Source organism: Sapajus apella, unplaced genomic scaffold (assembly GCF_009761245.1).
Source record: "Sapajus apella isolate SASKATOON/1434 unplaced genomic scaffold, GSC_monkey_1.0 scaffold21, whole genome shotgun sequence".
Taxonomy (NCBI): domain Eukaryota; kingdom Metazoa; phylum Chordata; class Mammalia; order Primates; family Cebidae; genus Sapajus; species Sapajus apella.
The window spans coordinates 24763209-24781398 of NW_022436961.1; the positions used below are offsets into that span (position 1 = coordinate 24763209).

At 57.0% G+C, this 18190-nt stretch overlaps 2 protein-coding genes across 5 annotated transcripts; both read right to left on the reverse strand.

Moving 5' to 3' along the window:
- Positions 1-74: 74 nt before the first annotated feature.
- Positions 75-4880, reverse strand: REEP4 (receptor accessory protein 4). Of its 3 annotated transcripts, none has more exons than XM_032288457.1 (8): positions 3490-4874; positions 2648-2720; positions 2179-2255; positions 1971-2091; positions 1432-1545; positions 940-1075; positions 658-812; positions 75-577 (listed from the first exon to the last, which is right to left on the reverse strand). In XM_032288457.1, the coding sequence occupies exons 1-8, from the start codon at positions 3519-3521 to the stop codon at positions 512-514; spliced, it is 774 nt and encodes a 257-aa protein (XP_032144348.1). In that variant the 5' UTR covers positions 3522-4874; the 3' UTR covers positions 75-511. The 3 variants fall into 3 exon arrangements, with proteins under 3 accessions (XP_032144348.1, XP_032144349.1, XP_032144350.1); XM_032288458.1 differs by having other exon boundaries at positions 217-577; positions 2822-4874; XM_032288459.1 differs by lacking the exons at positions 75-577; positions 940-1075 and having other exon boundaries at positions 708-812; positions 3490-4880.
- Positions 4881-8972: 4092 nt separating this feature from the next.
- LGI3 (leucine rich repeat LGI family member 3) lies at positions 8973-18185 on the reverse strand. 2 transcript variants are annotated; one of them, XM_032288460.1, is made up of 8 exons: positions 17696-18185; positions 16732-16803; positions 15897-15968; positions 15479-15550; positions 15305-15376; positions 13911-14080; positions 13568-13732; positions 8973-11103 (listed from the first exon to the last, which is right to left on the reverse strand). In XM_032288460.1, exons 1-8 carry the CDS (start codon positions 17899-17901, stop codon positions 10286-10288), a joined length of 1647 nt encoding a protein of 548 aa, XP_032144351.1. In that variant the 5' UTR covers positions 17902-18185; the 3' UTR covers positions 8973-10285. The 2 variants fall into 2 exon arrangements, with proteins under 2 accessions (XP_032144351.1, XP_032144352.1); XM_032288461.1 differs by lacking the exon at positions 16732-16803 and having other exon boundaries at positions 17696-18163.
- Positions 18186-18190: the final 5 nt, after the last annotated feature.

Here is an 18190-nt window from a genome sequence, read left to right on the forward strand (position 1 = left end):
ACCTAGGCTGGGACTGGGCTGTTGAATTTCAAGGGTATGATGTCAACACGGAATAAGACTCAGGAGAAACAGAACCCCTTTATGTATTTATTTATCAAAACATTCGCAAACTTGACCTCACTCACCAACACACACACACAACCAGGATACACACGCCTGACCTTATGAAAGGCCATCAAGTACTTAGAAACAGGAAGGAATGAGCACACCCCGGTGGACTTTTGGTTTCAGTTGCAGGGATTCCAGGAGGGCTCTGGTCCCACAACCAGGGAAGGAAGAGGCAGAGCAAGGCAATAAATAGAATGCTGGCCTAGCCTACTTTGGTATATCATGGTGCATCCTGCCTGTGGCCTTGGCAGCATCTGCTCCCAGCCCTTAACCATCAGCAAGAGCAAGGAGGGCGGGGCCCAGCGGCCGGAGCAGGCAGGCCAGAGGCGCAGCCAAAGGTCTCTCCAAATATCCCCGGAGCGCCACAGGGAACGAGGTAAGAATGGTCCAGATGCAGCAGACCCTAGCTGTCCATGTCTGAGGGCACAGTCTTTTTCCTCGTCCGAGCCTTTAGGGAGCGTGAGGTGCCCTGGGAAGAGAGGAGGCCCAGCATGAGGGTATGGGGAGCACCGGCACAGCCCCCCGCCCCCTGCCGTCCTCCGCACTGACCTCCCGCACCAGCGGCTTCCTCTTGATCACACGCAGGCTCTGGCTGCGGCTCAGGGGCTTCTCTCGGGGCCGGGCTGGTATCCGGGGAACCACCTCAGTATCTGACCAACACTCATCCTCCGTGTTGCTGTCCTGTAGGCCCCTGTCCCGGTACCCTGTGAGGAGGAGGCAGTGAAGCTGAACGCCTGTGGCCAGCCCTTCCTCTAGCTCTGGGGGAAGCCAGGGTGCGCATGAAGGAAGGCATCCCTCTTGTCATGGCCCTGGGCCCCTCTGCCCACTCACCAATGGGTGGCCTCTGATGGGGCACCTGGTCCTCTGGGTAGAGGGCGTCCTGGTAAGCAGGGATGGGTTCGTCGGGGATGGAGCGCAGGTCCTGCATGGAGAAGCTCCGCAGCCTGCCGGCCAGCGCCCCCTGACTCTGCGGGGGGCATGGGGGAGAGGCTTCAGCGGGGAGGCTGCCCAGGGAAATCTGCCAACCAACTAATCACTGGGGCTGAGATGTAGAATTGAAAACTGCTCAGCAAGCTCTGGCCCCGCGCCAGCGTGGCACCAACAGGAAACCAAAGCCAGAGAGCAGGCGCTGCTGCTCACACTTGGTGTCAGAGCCAGGAAGGAAGGTCTGACTTCAGCTCCATGCTTCAGCCAACACTTCCAGACCTTCTCATCCCTGCTCCCCAGCTGCCGTCTCTGGGCTCCCTGGCAGAGGAGCTGAATGGGCCCAAAAGGGCCTAGGGGTGGGATGGGGGCTGCTGGAGGGCCGGGGGCTCATAGCACCTTGGTGGCGGCCTGCACAGCAGCCGAGGCAGCAATGTTGAGGCCCCGCTTCCCGAAGCTGAGCATGGTCTCGTAGCTGCGCTCCTTGGCCTGCACGAGGTATGCGTCAATCTCCTGTGGACCCAGTGGGGAGGAGAGCTCAGGTGGACAGCCTAAGTCCCTTTCCCTCTGCAGATTCTGAGAAGTCACTGGTTGTGACACCACCCAGCCCAGCCCAGCCCCACCTGGTGCCCAGGGGCCACAGATCTGGATCACAAACATACACCAGGAGTAGGGCAGGCCACCTCGGTGAGCGGCCATGCTCCAGCTGCCACCACCACTACCCCCAAACCAACTTCTACTCTGAAAGGTCATTCATGTGCACCCCCACCTGATTATCCCAGAAGATGAGGTAGGCTGGGCTCTGTCAACCTCCGCAGCTCACCAGTGGCAGGACTGGGATTAGAACCCCAGTGTCCCCAGCATCCTAAGTCCCAAGTCCAGGGCTCTTTCCCTCACACCAACCCCTAAGCCTCCCTTCCCGCCTCCCCCTGGGGTACCTTCTCATGGCGGGACAGGGACGGGTGGACAAACTTGCGGTAAAGCAGGCTGGCGCCCTTGGTGTAGGGCGAGAGCAGCCACAGCACAAAGGCCATCTTGATCTCATAGTAGAAAGGGAACCTGTCACAGCACAGGGGGCAGGGTGAGCCGAGGAGCAGGCTGGAGTGGGCCACCTCTGACCCTGGCTTGCAGCCCCTGCATCCATACCAGGAGATAAAAATGTCTGTGACGATCTCTGCTGCCATGAAGAGTGCAAAAACGATCCAGTACATCATCCACCGCACCTGTGGGTTGAGAGCACAGAGGTCAGCATGGGGCTTCCCATGCTGGGAGTCGGCCTGCAGCACCAACTCCCATCCCGGCCAGCCCAGCCCAGAGATTCCAGGGAGCCTGTCCAGCTGCATAGCTGCTTTCCCCCACACAGGGCTGGACAGGAGCTCTGAGAAACTGCTGCTCATTCCTGTGCCCGCCTCCAGTGGGCTTCACCCACAAGATCTTCCACAGCACCCCGATGGCCTGACCTCTATCTACACCCTCTCCAACAGGGTCCCTTCTCTCTCCCTCCCCACTCCACTCAGGATGTGCCACACGACCTTGCCCCTGGAGGAGGGAGAGGTCAACTCAGACCCTCCCCCACAACAAGTCCTACTACACACACCCAAACCCCCACACTCACATATTCACGAATGTTCTTGGTCTTCACAGCCTTATAGGAAGCATAAGCTGGATACAGCATCCCAAACACCAACCTGGAAGAGCAGCCACCGGTAACATGAGGGACCCCGTGCCCCACTCTTATCCCACCAGGTGGCCACTTCCCCCCACTGGGGTGCAAGGTGGCATTACCTACCCTGTTTTTCTCGCTTGGCTTGTACAACCCGTGCCTGAGTCAGAGCCCTGGAGGCCACCTCCCCACCCTGCTGTTTACAAACATCTCAAGCCTGCCCAGGCCTGCACATGTGGCCCATGGGTGCGTGATGGAGCGAGAGGACAGCCACTCCACGAAGTGGGTGAGAACACCAGACTGTCCCCTCCCGTGGGCATGCAATCAGGCCCAGGGCCACCAGACCTGGCACTGCCGGGATGCAGACAGGGCTGTGTGAGCCACGTGTTGGAGTACTCAAAGGTGAGGAGCAGGACGTGAGTCATGTGACTGCTCGGTGGCAAGTACGCGCACCTGGATTCTCCACCCACAACGTGCCGTATCACCTTGTGTTTGCCAAGGACCTGCAAGGTAGGCCTGTAACCCTTGGCCCCACGCATCTGTTTGCAGTGTGTGTGTGGCGTGTGGCAGGGGTCGTCCGCAGCCAACGAGCCTTGGTCGGGGGAGGTTTGGTGGGGCGGGGAGCATGCCGTGCCCCAGGCACCGCCTGCAAGACCACAGGTCCGTTAACCCTTGCATGGAGTGCGGGAGGGTAGAGCTTGGAAAGTTCCCTCTCCCACCACACGTCCCCAGCTTCCACCACAGGGGCGGGAGGCACCCCGGGGTAGAGGAGGTCTGAGGGCAGCCATACTCACACCACCAGGCGACAGATCATCCAGGACACCATCTTGCCGGCCTTGGGGACGAGGGGAGAACCCCAGGAAGCCGCCCACAGGGTCGTTCAAGCAGGGGCTGGGACGGGGGTATCGAGGCAGTTGCGGGAAGCAGAGGGGCGGTCCGGCTGTCCCTCGGCTGAGGCAGAGCCCGCTGCCCACGGCCTCCGACTCTGCAGTTCGGGGGACCTGGAGAATGCGGAGACCCGGAGCAAAGTGGCCCCGGCGGGGAGGAAGCCGACTTGGGAGCGGGCGCTGGCGCGTACGCCCCGCGGCTGGGGCAGTTACGGCTCCGACCCGCCCTTCCTGACGCGGAGAACCCCGTGCTCGGCCCTCGCTGCTGGTCCCGCGCTGGGGCGGCAGGTCGCGGCCTCGCTCGTGCGAGTCGCCGCGGTCCCGGTGCACCCAGCCGCCGGCACCGGCCTGCAGGGCGGAGTTTGCAACTCACTTGAAAGTTGCACGGAACCAAGGGCTGCCCAACCCCAGGGCTCCGGCTCACCACGCAAGCGCAGTGTGGCCCCAGAGGGGGCGGGGCGAGGTCAGGGAGGCGAGAGGCCCGCCCCTTAAAGGGGCGATGTGCCACGGGACTCGCGCGTCGGGCCCACAGTGGAGTCGCCGTCCGGATTGGAAAGATTAGAGTGTGGGAAGCTGCAACAAAAAAAGCAGGGGGAGTGTGGGGATCGGGGCACGAAGAAAATCGGGACTCCAGAGTTTTCGCGACCTTTCACTGGCTTTTCCCAGTGTCTTTCCTTCTCGCCCCATTTTTCCCTGTGTGAAATGGGTAATGGTATGAGATGCGGTTGGGGGGTTATGGGAGGCTCTCTGCAGGCTCTGGCAGGAGCTGGGACGCTTGGCTAAGCGCCCGCAAGCCCGGGTCTTACACCAGTGGGTCCAAGAGGGAAAACGGGGAGGCCTCGGGGAGAGGGAGCCTGAGGCACTCTTCACCCCAGCAGGTTTCAGGGGTTCCCTTCTCTCTGGGATGCCCTTCCAGACGCCGAGGTGGGCTGACCGCGATGATTTGAGGCATTCTGGGTAGAGCTCCCAGCTCCCAAGCCCCTTCTTCACCAGAAGTTTGAAATTCCACCTATTCCTCTGAGCCAAGTTACACAAATATCCCTGGGCCCTTAACAGTAGCATCAGCCATTGCTATTTTGTAATGCGTGTTTGCACAAAAGGTCTTAATCTTTGCAAGCATCCTTTTTATCATGTAGGAAATAGGACGCTCACTGGTAAAAAGTAACTTTCCCGATATCACCCAGTGGTGTTTATTGCTGGTTGGTGGCTACATGCCTGGCTTGATCAGTCTTCTGAGGCATCAGCAGCTGCAGGCTGAGAGTGGCCCTGCAGAGGGACGTGGAACCGGAGAAGTTCCTCTGGGAGGGAGGCAGACAGCTGGAATAAGGGAGAAGGCTCTAAAAAAGAAAGCAAGGCCAGCGTCGTGGCTCACTCCTGTAATCCCAGCACTTTGGGAGGCCCAGGTGGGAGGATCACGAGGTCACAAGATCGAGGCCATCTTGGTCAACATGGTGAAACCCTGTGTCTACTAAAAATACAAAAATTGGCCGGGCATGGTGGCACGCACCTGTAGACCTAGTTACTTGGGAAGCTTAGGCAGGAGAATTGCTTGAACCAGTGGGCAGAGGTTGCAGTGAGCTGAGATTGCGGCCCTCAACTCCAGCCTGGTGACAGAGCGAGACAGAGGCAAATGTTGCTGCTTCTACTTGCCCTGTGAGGTTTCATTTTTTGTGTCATCTTCAGCTTACTGCCTCAATTGTTCCCTCTGCAAAAAGGGAGTACAGTGTCGCCCCGCCCTGCAGAGGGTGGGAGCAAAGCTGTCCGGGCATGTGGGGTGGAAACACAGGCAGTTACTGCTTTTTATTGGAGCCATAGTTAACACCCACCAGCTATCATAAGGATGGAAAAGGTAATGATGGGGCCAGGGAAAGGAGGCTTCCAGCGGGTAAACACATGGTGATTATATGGTCTTAATTATTATCATCAGTTTTATTGGTATTTCTGGGTGTGAGAGCTAGCAGTGAAACCGGCCCACAGGAGAAACTCCCTGGAGGCCCCCATGTCTCCATCTCCTCTCTTAACCACCCCCTCACATTTACCCGTCCCCCTCACACACACACATTGGAGTCACCGGACAGGCCAAGGGCTAGAGGAACCCCTCTAAGGAAGGCCCCAGCCACTGTACATCTCTAGGCACAGACACCGTTCTCTAGGCGAAAAGTGTCCTGGGTCCCCCTGAAGGAGGAAGGGTGTGATCCCCTGATCGTCTCAGGAGGAAAGGGACCTCATGACTCAGGTGCTCACTGCACATGTGACCCTCAGGTCCTTTGGTGAGTCTGCAGAACTGTTCCTTCCCTTCGCTGCCTTCTGGGGCCACGTGCCTGACCTCAGCATCACAGGCCTCTGTCCACCCCCATTCACTGGTAAACGTTCCCTGGTCCCGCCCAAAACCCACTCAGCTGGGATGGTCTACTGCATGGAGACTCCTGGTCCCAATGCCTGTGCTTGGGAAATCTAGAGAAGAGATGTCAGGTCCTTGCTGACAGCAAGTCTCAGCATGGAGGACAAGAGGCTGGCAGCTGAGGAGTGCCACCCTCCCTGGCCTTGGCAGAGTGCGTAGACCTTGCCTCTTGCAGCCTTTGGTCCTGAGCTGTTGACACAGTCACCCAGTTCCCCTGGGTTTCTAAGCAGCCCTCTGGACGTGGATAAGCCCCAGGGCAGGTGACCCGGCAGGCACACACAGAAAGCTGGGCACTCAGTGGCCGAGGGAGGAGAATGCCTCCCAACCCTCAGAAGAGCACCCCCCCATGGGGTTAGCAGCTGTCAAAGTGATATTTATCTTTCTACTGGGCAGCAGAGTGCCAGCATGTCTGGGAGACTCAACCTACTTTCCCTGGCAACCTCTCCCAAGCACAGGATAAGGGCCCATTTCCCGTTTGAAAAAGGACAGCCCTCCCCAGGATGATGGAGGCGCCTGCTAAGCCAAGAGCATGTTTAAGGAGGTGAAAGGCAGATAAGTCACCTATTTCTGGGGGCAAGGAGGCCAGATCAGAGGCTGCAGGTAAGATAGGGGGCACAGTGGTGCCAAGACTGAGGATGGGTGAGGAACTGTCACCCACAGAGAGTTCTCTCCAAAGAGCCACCTCCTCCTCTTGTACAAAACGCCCTTCTCTAAGCCACCTCTGTATTCATATAGTCCTACAGACCCAGGCAAATCATAATTATGTGCTGGACACACTATATCAATGGATTTACATATATTAATGCATTTAAATCTCATGATATATAACCCTGTCAGGGTCGGATGTGGTGGCTCACGCCTGTAATCCCAGCAGTTTGGGAAATGGAGGTTGGCAGATTATTGAGGTCAGGAGTACGAAACCAGCCTGGCGAACATGGTGAAACCCTGTCTCTACTAAAAATATGAAAATTAGCCAGGCATGGGGGCATGGTCCCATAGGCCCAGCTACTCGTGAGGCTGAGGCACGAGAATTGATTGAACCTAGGAGGTGGAGGTTGCAGTGAGTCAAGATTGCATTACTGCACTCCAGCCTGAGCTGAAAAAAACACCAAAAAACAAAAAACTAACAAACAAAAATGCCGTCAGGTAGGTATCACGATTATACCCGTTTTATAAATGACAAAAACTGAGGCACAAATAGACTAGGTAATGTGGCTGAGTGTTACTAGCTGGTTTCACCCACCTAGTAAGCTGGCAGAATCAGGAATCCATGTAGTGGGGTTTTTAATCTGTTTCACAGAAGGAGGAATTGAAGCTCAGGGAAATCAGCTGACTTGCTTGAAATCTCGCACCTAGGGAAGGGACTGAGCCAGAATTCACACCCCTGTTATCCAGGCTCCAGACCCCACTGTCTCCAGTTCTCCGCCCCACCCCATTCCCCAGGCTGGTTTCGAGCTGCTTGGGCTCTCCGGCCATGACCCAGTCCTCTGTGCCCAGCTGCTCACAGGTGCTCGCTGAAGACAGAGAAACGGAGGGGGTTTTGTGACATACGAAAGCTGAAAGGAGTTCGGGAGGACAAACGAAAACTTGAGACACATAAAAGAGATTTGAGCTGCCCAGGGTCACACAGCAAGCACCCCTGCCCAAGGATCCATCATTTCCCCCACTTCCATCTCCTGTCCCTTATACTGTCACCAACCCACACGAGGCCACAAGAGGGATCCATTTACTCAAGCCCATGGGGGAAGGGAAGAGGGGTCCCCCAGTTTGACAACACCTGTTTTGCCATTCAGCACCAGCATTCTGTCCTGAGACTCCATTACTTGCACTGATACCCTGAGCATTGTCCCCGCCCAGCCCCCATCTGACTGTCTCGGACTCTCTCGACTCCACTGGGAAATGTTGAGGGCCCCTGACAGCCCACCAGGCTTGGGTGTGTGTGGTGGGATGAGGTCACAGGGGATCTTCATGTAGGGCAGAGGCTCATGGGCTTGTTGAGCAGGAAGCCAAGGCAGGTTCCTGAGCAGGGGAGGACAGGAGGGAAGTATGTGTTAGAAAGATCAGACCGATGGCCAGGTGCGGTGGCTCATGCCTATAATCTCAGCACTTTGGGAGGCCAAGGCGAATGGATCACCTGAGGTCAGGAGTTCAAGACCCACCTAGCCAACATGGTGAAACCCTGTCTCTACTAAAAATACAAAAATCAACTGGATGTGGTGGTGGGCACCTGTAGACCCAGCTACTCGGGAGGCTGAGGTAGGAGAATTGCTTAAACCAGAGAGGCAGAGATTGCAGTGAGCCAAGATCATACCATTGCGCTCCAGCCTGGGCAATAAGAGTGAAACTCCATCTCAAAAAAAAAAAAAAAAAAAGGATCAGACCGAGAAGCTCGTTGGCAGGGGTTGGCAAGGGACCGAAGACAGTGGACAATGAGGAGGGTTTGGACAAAGCTTTGAGCTTGGAAAGGGCAAGACAAAAAAGTGCCCATCTAGCAAACCTTTGAGACAAAGAATGGAGAGGACTTGGTGGCTTATGAAATATGGGAGAAGGGGGACCCGGATGTCACCTAGGACTGCAAGGCACCTCACTTGGGTGGAGGTGGCAGCAGTGACAGACATTTGTCCAGTGGAGGAACAGGGGTCAGGAGTAAAAGGAGACGAATTGCTGAGATTGTCCTCGGCCACACTGGTTGCAGGTGACCTGACCGTGGGACAGACCCAAGGCTTCCTGGGTCCCCGGACTGTGATCTCCAGGAAGGAACATAAGCTGTGAGTCAGCCCCAGGTGCTGGAGACTTGTCACACCAGCCCAGCACCTGAATGCCATCTCTGTGAACTCCTGACCCCAGCCCCAGCTGATGTTGGGGATGCCCACGTCTCAGAAAGAAGGGAAGCAGGAGGAAGAAAGTCTGGAAACTGTTGCCATGCCCCCTGTGGGCAGCAGGGCAGGCCTAGGCTCCGTTTTCAATGAAACACCTTGATGACACTAAGAACCAGTTATGGGGAGGGAACTTTTTATTTGAAGCAAGTGAATCATAGCATTGCCCCCCAGTGCCCTGGTATCCTGCCACAAGGAGCATCACACCATCTGGGCACAGGGCAGGGCCACCCCTGCCCACTCCCTCTCCACTAGCCTGGCATCTCAGCAGACAGCAGAGGGCAGCAGAAGCTCGGCTCTTGGGGCTCCTCCCACCGGCTCCCACCCTGTCCACTGAAAGACAGTGCTCCTAGGGGGCCTCTGTGGATTGGCAGTGCCAGGGCTGCAACATGCCCTCAGGACAGGCTCCACTCTGGGCGCCCTCACAGGTGGCTTGGGTTCTTGAAGCTCGGCCAGCTCTCGGATCCACCCAAGAGGCCTGCCCAGCTCCGGGGCCATGTCCCAAAGACAGGGTGAACCAGGGGATAGTAGCAGCCTGAGGAAGCGACAGCTCTGGGAAGAAAAGCAGAAAGGCTTTCAGTTGCGGGGGCCTCTGTCCATGGGTGAGCTGGGATTCAGGGCCAGGAAGGAAACGCCAAGGAGAGCAGAGGCAGACAGCGCTGGAAGCTCCCCGGGCTGCTTCTGCTGCTGTTATTGCTTTGGGCAAAGGGGCTTTGCCCCCAGGAGGCTAAGCAGGCCCTCAAAAGCTGGCACCGCCATTCTCATCCTTATCAGTTGCAGGGGGGGCACGATGGGGGTGAGCAGAGGGGATCCCCTCCAAGCAGAGAGGCAAAGTAACAGAGGCGAGCCCGGTGGACAGCACTGATTCTGCATGTATGCACACGTGCCCTGACATGTTTATAGATGGACATGGGGTGAGGATGGGGCGTGAGTGTGTAATTGAATGTGTCCATCCCCATCTACATGAGCATGCAGATGGGGCGGGGCAGGGCTGAGTGCACCCCAGGGAAGCAAGAGCAGTTGAACAACGCCTGGAGCACTGACAGGAAAGACCAGGGGCAGAAAGAGAAGCTTGGGGACAGGAGGAGGCGGCCCCCTCGCTCCCAGCACCCTGCACCACTCATACGCATGAGACTGGGGGCACAGCATGGGGAAGGCTGTAGGGGGGAGGACCTGCTGGATAGGGTCATGGGAACTGGGCGCTGGGTGTCCCAGGGGTGCCTGGTGTTCATGCTGATTACAGTGATGACGCATGTCCCCCTGGGCCAGTCCACAGGGTGTGCCTGTGCACACTGGGCGTGTGCATATGCGAGGGCACGGATGCAGGTTGGCCTCGTGTCTTCACACAGGCCCATGTGCTGCTCACAGAGGCCTCCACCCAGCCTCCAGCGGCCACCCTGAGGAGCCCAGAGGCCTCGGCACCTCGCTAGGCACTGAGATCCACTACAACATGTCTGTACACCAGTGTCTGTCCCTTGAAGCTGGGGGCCAAGAGCAGCTGGGCGTCCCCAGCAGGCATGTAGCAGAAGGCCCGAGGGGCCTGCACAGCGAGCTCCTGGAACCGTACAAACTTCTGTCGCCCTTCATCCCACTGGTAGATCTGGGTGAAGGAGAAGTCGCTGCCCAGCGCCAGGTATCGGCGGCCACCCACCAGGAAGGGCTGCAGGGCCAGCGAGCCCCGGGAGGGCAGGGCCTGCACCTCGGAGAAGCGGGTACCTTCCCAGCGCAGGATCTTGGAGTCACCGATGTAGCGGCTGAGGCACAGGTAGCTGTCGCGGCCGGCACGAAAGTGTTTCACAGCCTGGGCATCAGGTACCTGGGTCACCTCACCCTGGGCCACAAACTGCTTCTGGGTGCGACTCCACTGATAGATGACGGGTGCCTGGGAGCTGCTGGACACGATCAGCCTTGGCTTGCCCTCACCGTCCACAAACTCCAGGTCCGTGTCGCGGTGCCAGGGGTGCAGCGCCTGGTGGGAGTAGAAGCCATTCTGGTGCCAGCGGTAGAGGCTGGTGGCACCTGCCTTGGAGCTGTCGGCCACGGCAAAGTACCAGTCACCGTCGATGCGGAAGGCCTCTAGGTCATTAGGTTTGCGCACGCGCTGCGGGTCAATGTCCTGCAGCTTGGTGAAGCGCGTGGTGTTGGGATCCCAGTGGTAAATGTAAGAGCCGCCAAACAGCTGGGCCACGACCACATACAGCTGGCTGTCCACCACCATCGGCTTGCAGTGCACTGCAGAGGGGGCTGTGCCAGGACAGGGGCAGGCAGCATCAGGCAGGGCAGCCCCCACTCCATCCCACCCCCTCGGAGAAGGCCATCACTTCCAACCTTGGGCAGGACCAAGACTCTGTGCTATACCATTCCACCCACACGGAAGTTCACCCACTAAGCACTCAGTGCTTTCCAATTGATTCACAGCTGATACCCAGTTTCATATCACCCTTGTTCCACCCATACCCCTAGGGCTCAAATATAAGCTGACACTGCCCAAAATAGGTGTCCCTCGATATTGACTTGTTGCTTAACCTTAATGTCAGTTATTGAATTTTTGTGGTGTGCAGGTAGCCACTGTGCTGAATGTAAGCACACGTTACATCGATGAGGAATCCATCACGTTGGAAAGGACCCTGTGATTTTTGTCTGTTTCACACAGAAAGAAACTGAGGCTCAGAGAGAGCAAGTGACTTGCCCAAAGCTACCCCACTGGCAGTGGCCAGGCAGGGAAGGGAGGAAGAATCTGAGTGGATCCACAGTGGGGAGAGAAATCTTAGGTATACCCAAGACTCGCTGTTTGCATAACGGCGCATGAAAACACAACCTCCCAAGAGTTCTCACTTTTGAAACGGCTTTTATGTACAAGAATGAGTGCCCATGTGCACCCATACTCTCAATCGGCTTCATCAGAGCCCTTCTTGGACACAAGCACATGAAACCACGCACTGCCCACGTGTCCTGGGGTCTCCAGCTGCTGCCCAGCATCTCTACCTTGACATCCCCAACTCACCCCTCTTTTCTTCTCACTGTCACCCCACGTTTCTCTCAAAGAAGTTTTCGCAGAGCCTCAGGCTCTGGCAGTCACTGCCTAAATCCCTTCTTTGGGCTTGGTCTGCCCGCCCAGATGCTAATGACTCCCATGCCACCCCCCAGCTCCTGTTTTTCCCTCAGACTCTCCTGGCCTACACACCCATACAAGCACCAGTCATGGCTCACAACTCACAATTGAGCTCCATACCCATCGCTGAGCCTGCCCTCTTCCTCCTCTGTTCTTGGTTTCAGCTGTGGCTCCACTAGTCTCCCAATCCAGAAACCTGGCAGTCATCCCTAACGCCTTTCTCGCCTCCACTTGCCCCTCCCTGATCAGTCCTCAGGTCCCAACAAGCTTCCCTTCTACTTTCTAGTAGTGTGTATGTAGATTGGTGTTAGTTTCTCCTTAAATGTTTGATAGAGTTCGCCAGGGAAATTATTGGGGCCAAGAGGTTTTTTGGGGGGAAGGTGTTTTAGGTTTCCTTTTTTCTTTCTTTCTTTTTTTTTCTTTTTTTGAGACGGATTCTTACTCTGTCACCCAGGCTGGAGTGCAGGGGCATGATCTCAGCTCACTGTAACCTCTGCTGCCTGAGTTCAAGTGATTCTCCTGCCTCAGCCTCCCAAGTAGCTGGGATTACAGGTGCTCGCCACCACTCCCAGCTACTTTTTGTAGTTTTTTAGTAGAGACAGAGTTTCGCCATCTTGGCCAGGCTGGTCTTAAACTCCTGACATTGTGATCACCCGCCTCAGCCTCCCAAAGTGCTGGGATTACAGGCATGAGCCACTGCATCTGGCCCTTTTTTTTTTTCTTTAATACTGATTTCAAGTTCCTTAATGGAGATGGAGCAATGTAAGTTTTCTATTTCGTCTTGTGTCAGTTTAACCCTCCTTTTAAATCTCTCCCTCCATCCTCACTACTACTGTCTCATGTCCAGGCTCCAGCACCCCTCTAGCAGACAGGCACATATCCCCCCACTATTCTGCCCTTGTGTCTTGCCCCACACCTAGCCTTTTCCCATGCTAAAGCTCTCCAAAGTGCAGACTGGATCACACATTCTGCCCAAACCCTGTCAAGGGTCCACCCACCTTGAACCTTATCCCTTGTCACACAAGCTGCTTATGATTCGCACACATACACACATTCGCATACTAAGGCACCGCGCACCTCCTTGACTTTGTTCATGCTTTTCCCTCTGCCAAAACACTCTTTCTATTTTTTTAGCTCCTAGCTAAGTCTCCTCCAGCCTTCAAGACTCAGCTCAAAGTCAATAGATCCAAAACTGATCTCAACAGTCACTCCTGTCCCCTCCTCCTCATTTCCCAGTCCATCTAATTATTAAAGCCAGAAACCTGGGCATCGCCTCTGAGTCCTCCCTTTATTTTATCCTTTAAGACTCAGCTTAGATATCGCCCTACACCAGGAAGCCTTCCCTGATTGCCCAGGGTAGGCCTGTCCTTTGTGCTGCTAAGAGCACCGTGTTTGTATCTCCCTTTTAACACCTGCCTAGCATATGGATGTTATCTGTGTACATATTGGCCTCCTTCCAAAGACTGGAAAGTTTTTGTGGGCAGAAGCTATGTCTCCTCTATCCCTCTACCTACAGGAACTCAACGGGGTTGAACGATGAAGCCCACTCTCCCTCCCCCTGGCAAGGGCCAGCAGAGCCAGGTTGGGCGCAGGTACCTGGGATTCTATCATAGTCTCGAAGCTGCCGCTCGACGTAGTCCCACTTCAGGATGGTGCAGGCACTGACACCTGGCTGGGCCAGAGCCAAATAGAGGTCGCTGGAGTAGAGGAAGGGCTCAGCCGACACTGCTGGGAAGGACAGGGTCTGGTACAGCACGAAATCTGTAGGGATGAGAGGCGTGTGTCTCAAGACCGGAAGGAGAAGGGAAGGGCTGCGTGGGGACAGTGGTTGCTTGACTGCTGCCGTTGAGTGTTGTGGGGCAGGGTGGGGGGGGTTCATGCCTGTCAAGCTGCCTTGGGGTAGGCATGGACTGACATCCAAGGCAGGGGCGCCTCCTACCGGTGGTGATGCAGTCGAACTCCCGCAGGGGCAGGTCCTGGACCTTGTGCTCCTGGAAGCGGGGCGGGCTGGCGCAGTAGATGGGCGCCACCGTGGTGTTGGTGTGCGCCAGCCACTCCACCAACCACTTCACCTTGCAGTCGCAGTTGAGGGAGTTGCCCCGCAGGTCTCTGCATCATGAGGGCAGAAGAGGGGAGCACAGAGAGGGACAGGTTCTCAGGGCTCCGCCCGCCCAGGCCCTCCAGGTTTCCATTAGTAGAGCTGGTCAAGGCTGCTTCGAGTTGCTGACTTGCGTCTTTGTACGGATTAGAGAAAAGTTGCCCTCTGGATGGATGCAGCTCCACAGACACAGGCTTGGCCAGCAGTGTGGAGCCAGTTTCAGCCCTTGCTGAGCTCTTCGGCCAGGCTAGCTTCTGCAGTGTGCAACTTGCACAGCTATATGTTGCATCCCTGTTTCTCTAAGCCTCCCACAATCCAGGCTTTTATTTTCTTATAAATATGATAAATGAGTGTGGCTATGCTACATACTACTATGTGCTGTATATAAACTACTATACGCCACTACTCACTTGAGACCTTCAAACACTCCTCCCTCATTGGACTTTAAGGTAGAGTCCAGTCAAACATACATTTAAAGAGCACATGTTGGCTGGGTGCAGTGGCTCACGCCTGTAATCCCAGCACTCTGGGAGGCCAAAGCGGGCGGATCACTTGAGGTCAGGAGTTCAAGACCAGCCTGGCCAACATGGTGAAACCCCATTTCTACTAAAAATACAAAAAAATAGCCTGGCGTGGTAGCTCACGCCTGTAGTCCAAGCTACTCAGACTGCTCAGGCAGGAGAATCACTTGAACCTGGGAGGCAGAGGTTACAGTGAGCCGAGATGGCACCACTGCACTCCAGCCTGGGCAACAGCGTGAGACTCTTGCTGCCTAAGCTGGAGTGCCATGTCGTGATCTATTCTCCTGCCTCAGCCTCCCAAGTAGCTGGGATTATAGGAGCCCACCACCATGCCTGGCAAATTATTGTATTTTTATTAGAGATGGGGTTTCGCCATGTTGGCCAGGCTGGTCTCAAACTCCTGACCTCAGGTGATCCACCCGTCTCAGCCTCCCAAAGTGCTGGGATTACGGGCATGAGCCACCATGCCCAGCATTAAAAAGCACATTTTTAAAACAGGCACACATGGCATCTCCGGTGTACTTTGAGAGAAATTCCAATTTGGAAAGCTACCATCTGTATCTAAGTCCACCTCGCCTTCTCAGGGACCCCCAAGACCCAAGCCCTCCCAGCCTCTCAAGACCTCATGACCATCCCAGTCCTGACTCCCATGCCACTCCCTCCAGGGAGGCACCCTCTGCGGCACTGTTGGAGGACACAGGACTTGGGCCTTACAAGTCGTTCAGGATGTCCAGGGGCCGAAAGATGTCTCTGGGCAGTGTCTGCAGGTTATTGTTGGCCAGCGAGCTGCAAGAGAGACATCTGGGTCATCTGAAGATCATGACCATGGCCAAAGGCCACAGGAGAGGTGGGGCTTCAGTGCAGTGTGTGAATGCATGATGTACTCACAGGTGAGTCAAGGACTTGAGTCCTCGGAAGGTGAACTTTGATAGGGCCCAGATGTCATTGTTCTCAATGAAGCTGGGGAAAGCGAGAATGGGCCTCAGTTGTCACTCAGGATGCCAGACCCCCAGCAGCACTCGCCCTATGCCTCAGCCTAGATGTCAGCCCATGTCCCCAAGACAGGTTTCCAGATGGAGTCTGGCATCATCAAGCCCATAGGGACAGGGCGTCAGGTAGGGTGGGGGCAAAACGAATGAAACAACCCCCTGCTCAGGTCCTGCCATTGTGGGATGCAAGAGCTATCGCCTCCCATCATCTCCCCGTCCCGAAGCCTTCTCGTCCACTCCCCACCCAGACCCTTGGCCGTCCAGGCCTGGGGTCCCCTCCCTTCTGCTTTCCCACGGCCCCCTTCCGTCCCACACACAGATATTGCAGGTGCGACAGTCCCGTGAAGGCGTTGTCTCCGATCAGTGTAAACTTGTTGGAGTTGAGTAGCCTGCGGAGACAAAGTTGGAATTGGAGATTTCAAGAGTGTGCCTGCTGCCCCAGCCCCCAGCCCGCTGCCTCAGCCCTGGGCTTCCCAAAGACCTGGCTGCCCTGCTGCCACCCGTAGGGACCCCATGGGAATCCCTGGGCCACCTGGGCAACAAGACCAGGTAGGAGCCTGTTCTGGCCCCAGAAGCTCCCAGAGTCCCTGTCGGCTCCTAAATATGCGCCGAGGCAGGGCTCTGTTGTCAAGCCGGCTCCTTGCCTGCCCCCGTGGCATCTCCTCTCCCTGTCCCCCACCCTCATTCTGTCCCACTTCAACCCCTCATGGACAACTGTCCCTCATGGATGACATCTTGTAGAGTTTGAGACACTCCTGCTATCCCTTTCTTTCAGCCCCCAGCTCTTTCTGTGATCCCTGATTCCTGGGGTCACCTGTCTCTAAGATGATCCCACAGTGCCCACGCTGGGTACTGACCCAGGCTATCGCACCCAATCCCCTTGGGTATCCAGAGGAGCCGAGCCCATCCCCGATCCCCCCTGGTTGGCTTCTGTACGCCATCTCTAGCTCTCCTCCTGTTGACCCTGACTCCCATGACTCCAGGCTGCCCCGCCTTTTGGGTACATCCTATCAGAACAGAAGCAAGGGACACCTGCATCTTCATCTCCAGAGGCTGCTTCTGTCCACTCTCTCTCTGTCTCCCCAGCCCAGGATCTGTCCCCCGCTACCATCCCCACAGTCCCCCAACCCTTTCCCAAGGCCCTGTCCATACAAGAACTGCAGCAGTGGGAGGTGGGAGAACGCTCCATCCTGAATCTCTGAGAAGGCGGCATTCACCAGGGTCCTGCGGAGACACCCGAGTCAGTACTGTGGGGGCTGCAGGGACTATGCTGAGGCAGGGAGAGGTGGACAGGGAGGGAGTGGCTTTTGTACTCACTCTGGAAATGCCCCATTTTACCAAGCTTCCTTGGACCCTACCTGTGTCTTTCCTTTCTCCTCCCAAATTCACCCCCTGCCTTCGCCATGGTCCTCCCCTACTGCCTCTTGGGGCACCCATGGCCCCAGGCTCAGCTTCCCTCTTAGCCAAGAAAAGGTTCCATCATCCACACCGTCGTCATCATCATCCAAACACCCACAATGTGCTGGGTGCTGTTGAGAGATGGGGCATGGGGGTGGTGGCTGGCATCCTGGTCCTCAAGGACCTCACAGCCTCTCTGGTTCCACAGACAAGGGGAGCCCCTGAGGCTGGCTGCTGCAAGTGACAGGCTGGCTGGGCTGGGTGACGAGTGCCTGGCCAGTGGCAGGCATGTGCCCCAAGCCAGGGTGCTAGGAGGGCATAGCTCATTCCCACACTGCCCTGCCTGCCACCCTCCTCTCCCATAAGGAGCCCTCCCCTACCCTTGGTGTGACATCACAGACAGGGGCCCACATGCTCGTGTAAACAATCCCCCCCCCAAGTCCCAAGCCCAGCACACAGTAGGTCTCATTGATGCTCCTGGCAGTGATGATTCATTCTTGGCGGTGAACTCCTGCTTTTCCCAGCCATGGCCGCTGAGCCTGCAAAACTGCAGAACTCGCTGCCCACTGGTGCCTGGAATCTCCAGTCCTAAGGACCCCTGCGATCCCCTGGTCTCTACACTCTGAAGGCAGGGAGCAGGGGTTCTCCTGTCCTCTCCCAGAGCTGTCATCGGCCTCCTCTCCCTCCCCACCCCCCAAGGCCAGGGCTGGACACTCACAGGGAGATGACCTCCGAGGGCAGGTTCCTGGGCACTGCCTTGGAGTCCACGCAGAAGGCGGTGTCCCTGGTGCAGGAGCAGCTGGGAGGGCAGGGGGGCGTCTTGGGGGGCCTTTTAGCGCTGACTTGCAGCATGAGGCAGAAGCCAAGCGCCGAGAGCGCCAGCAGCCTCGGTCCCGGGCCCCGCCTGGCCCGCAGCCCCGCCATGCTGCCCGCGAGCTCTCCCGCGGGCCCGCGGCCGCGGCCCCCGCCCCACCGCTCCCGCAGCTGGGCCACCCCGCGCGGGCTGGCACCTCCTAGCCACCGGCAGCTTCTGTGGCAGCCCGGGACCCGCCTGTGGACTCCTCCTGCCCTCGGGCGCCGGCTGCGGTCCCCTCCCCTGCTCGCTCCCGCGATCCGGCTCGGAGAGACGCGCGGAGCGCAGAGCTGGAGCCGCAGCCCGGGCTGACCGCGCCGGGTGGATGCGGACTGCGGCGCGGGCGGCGGGGGCGCGCGC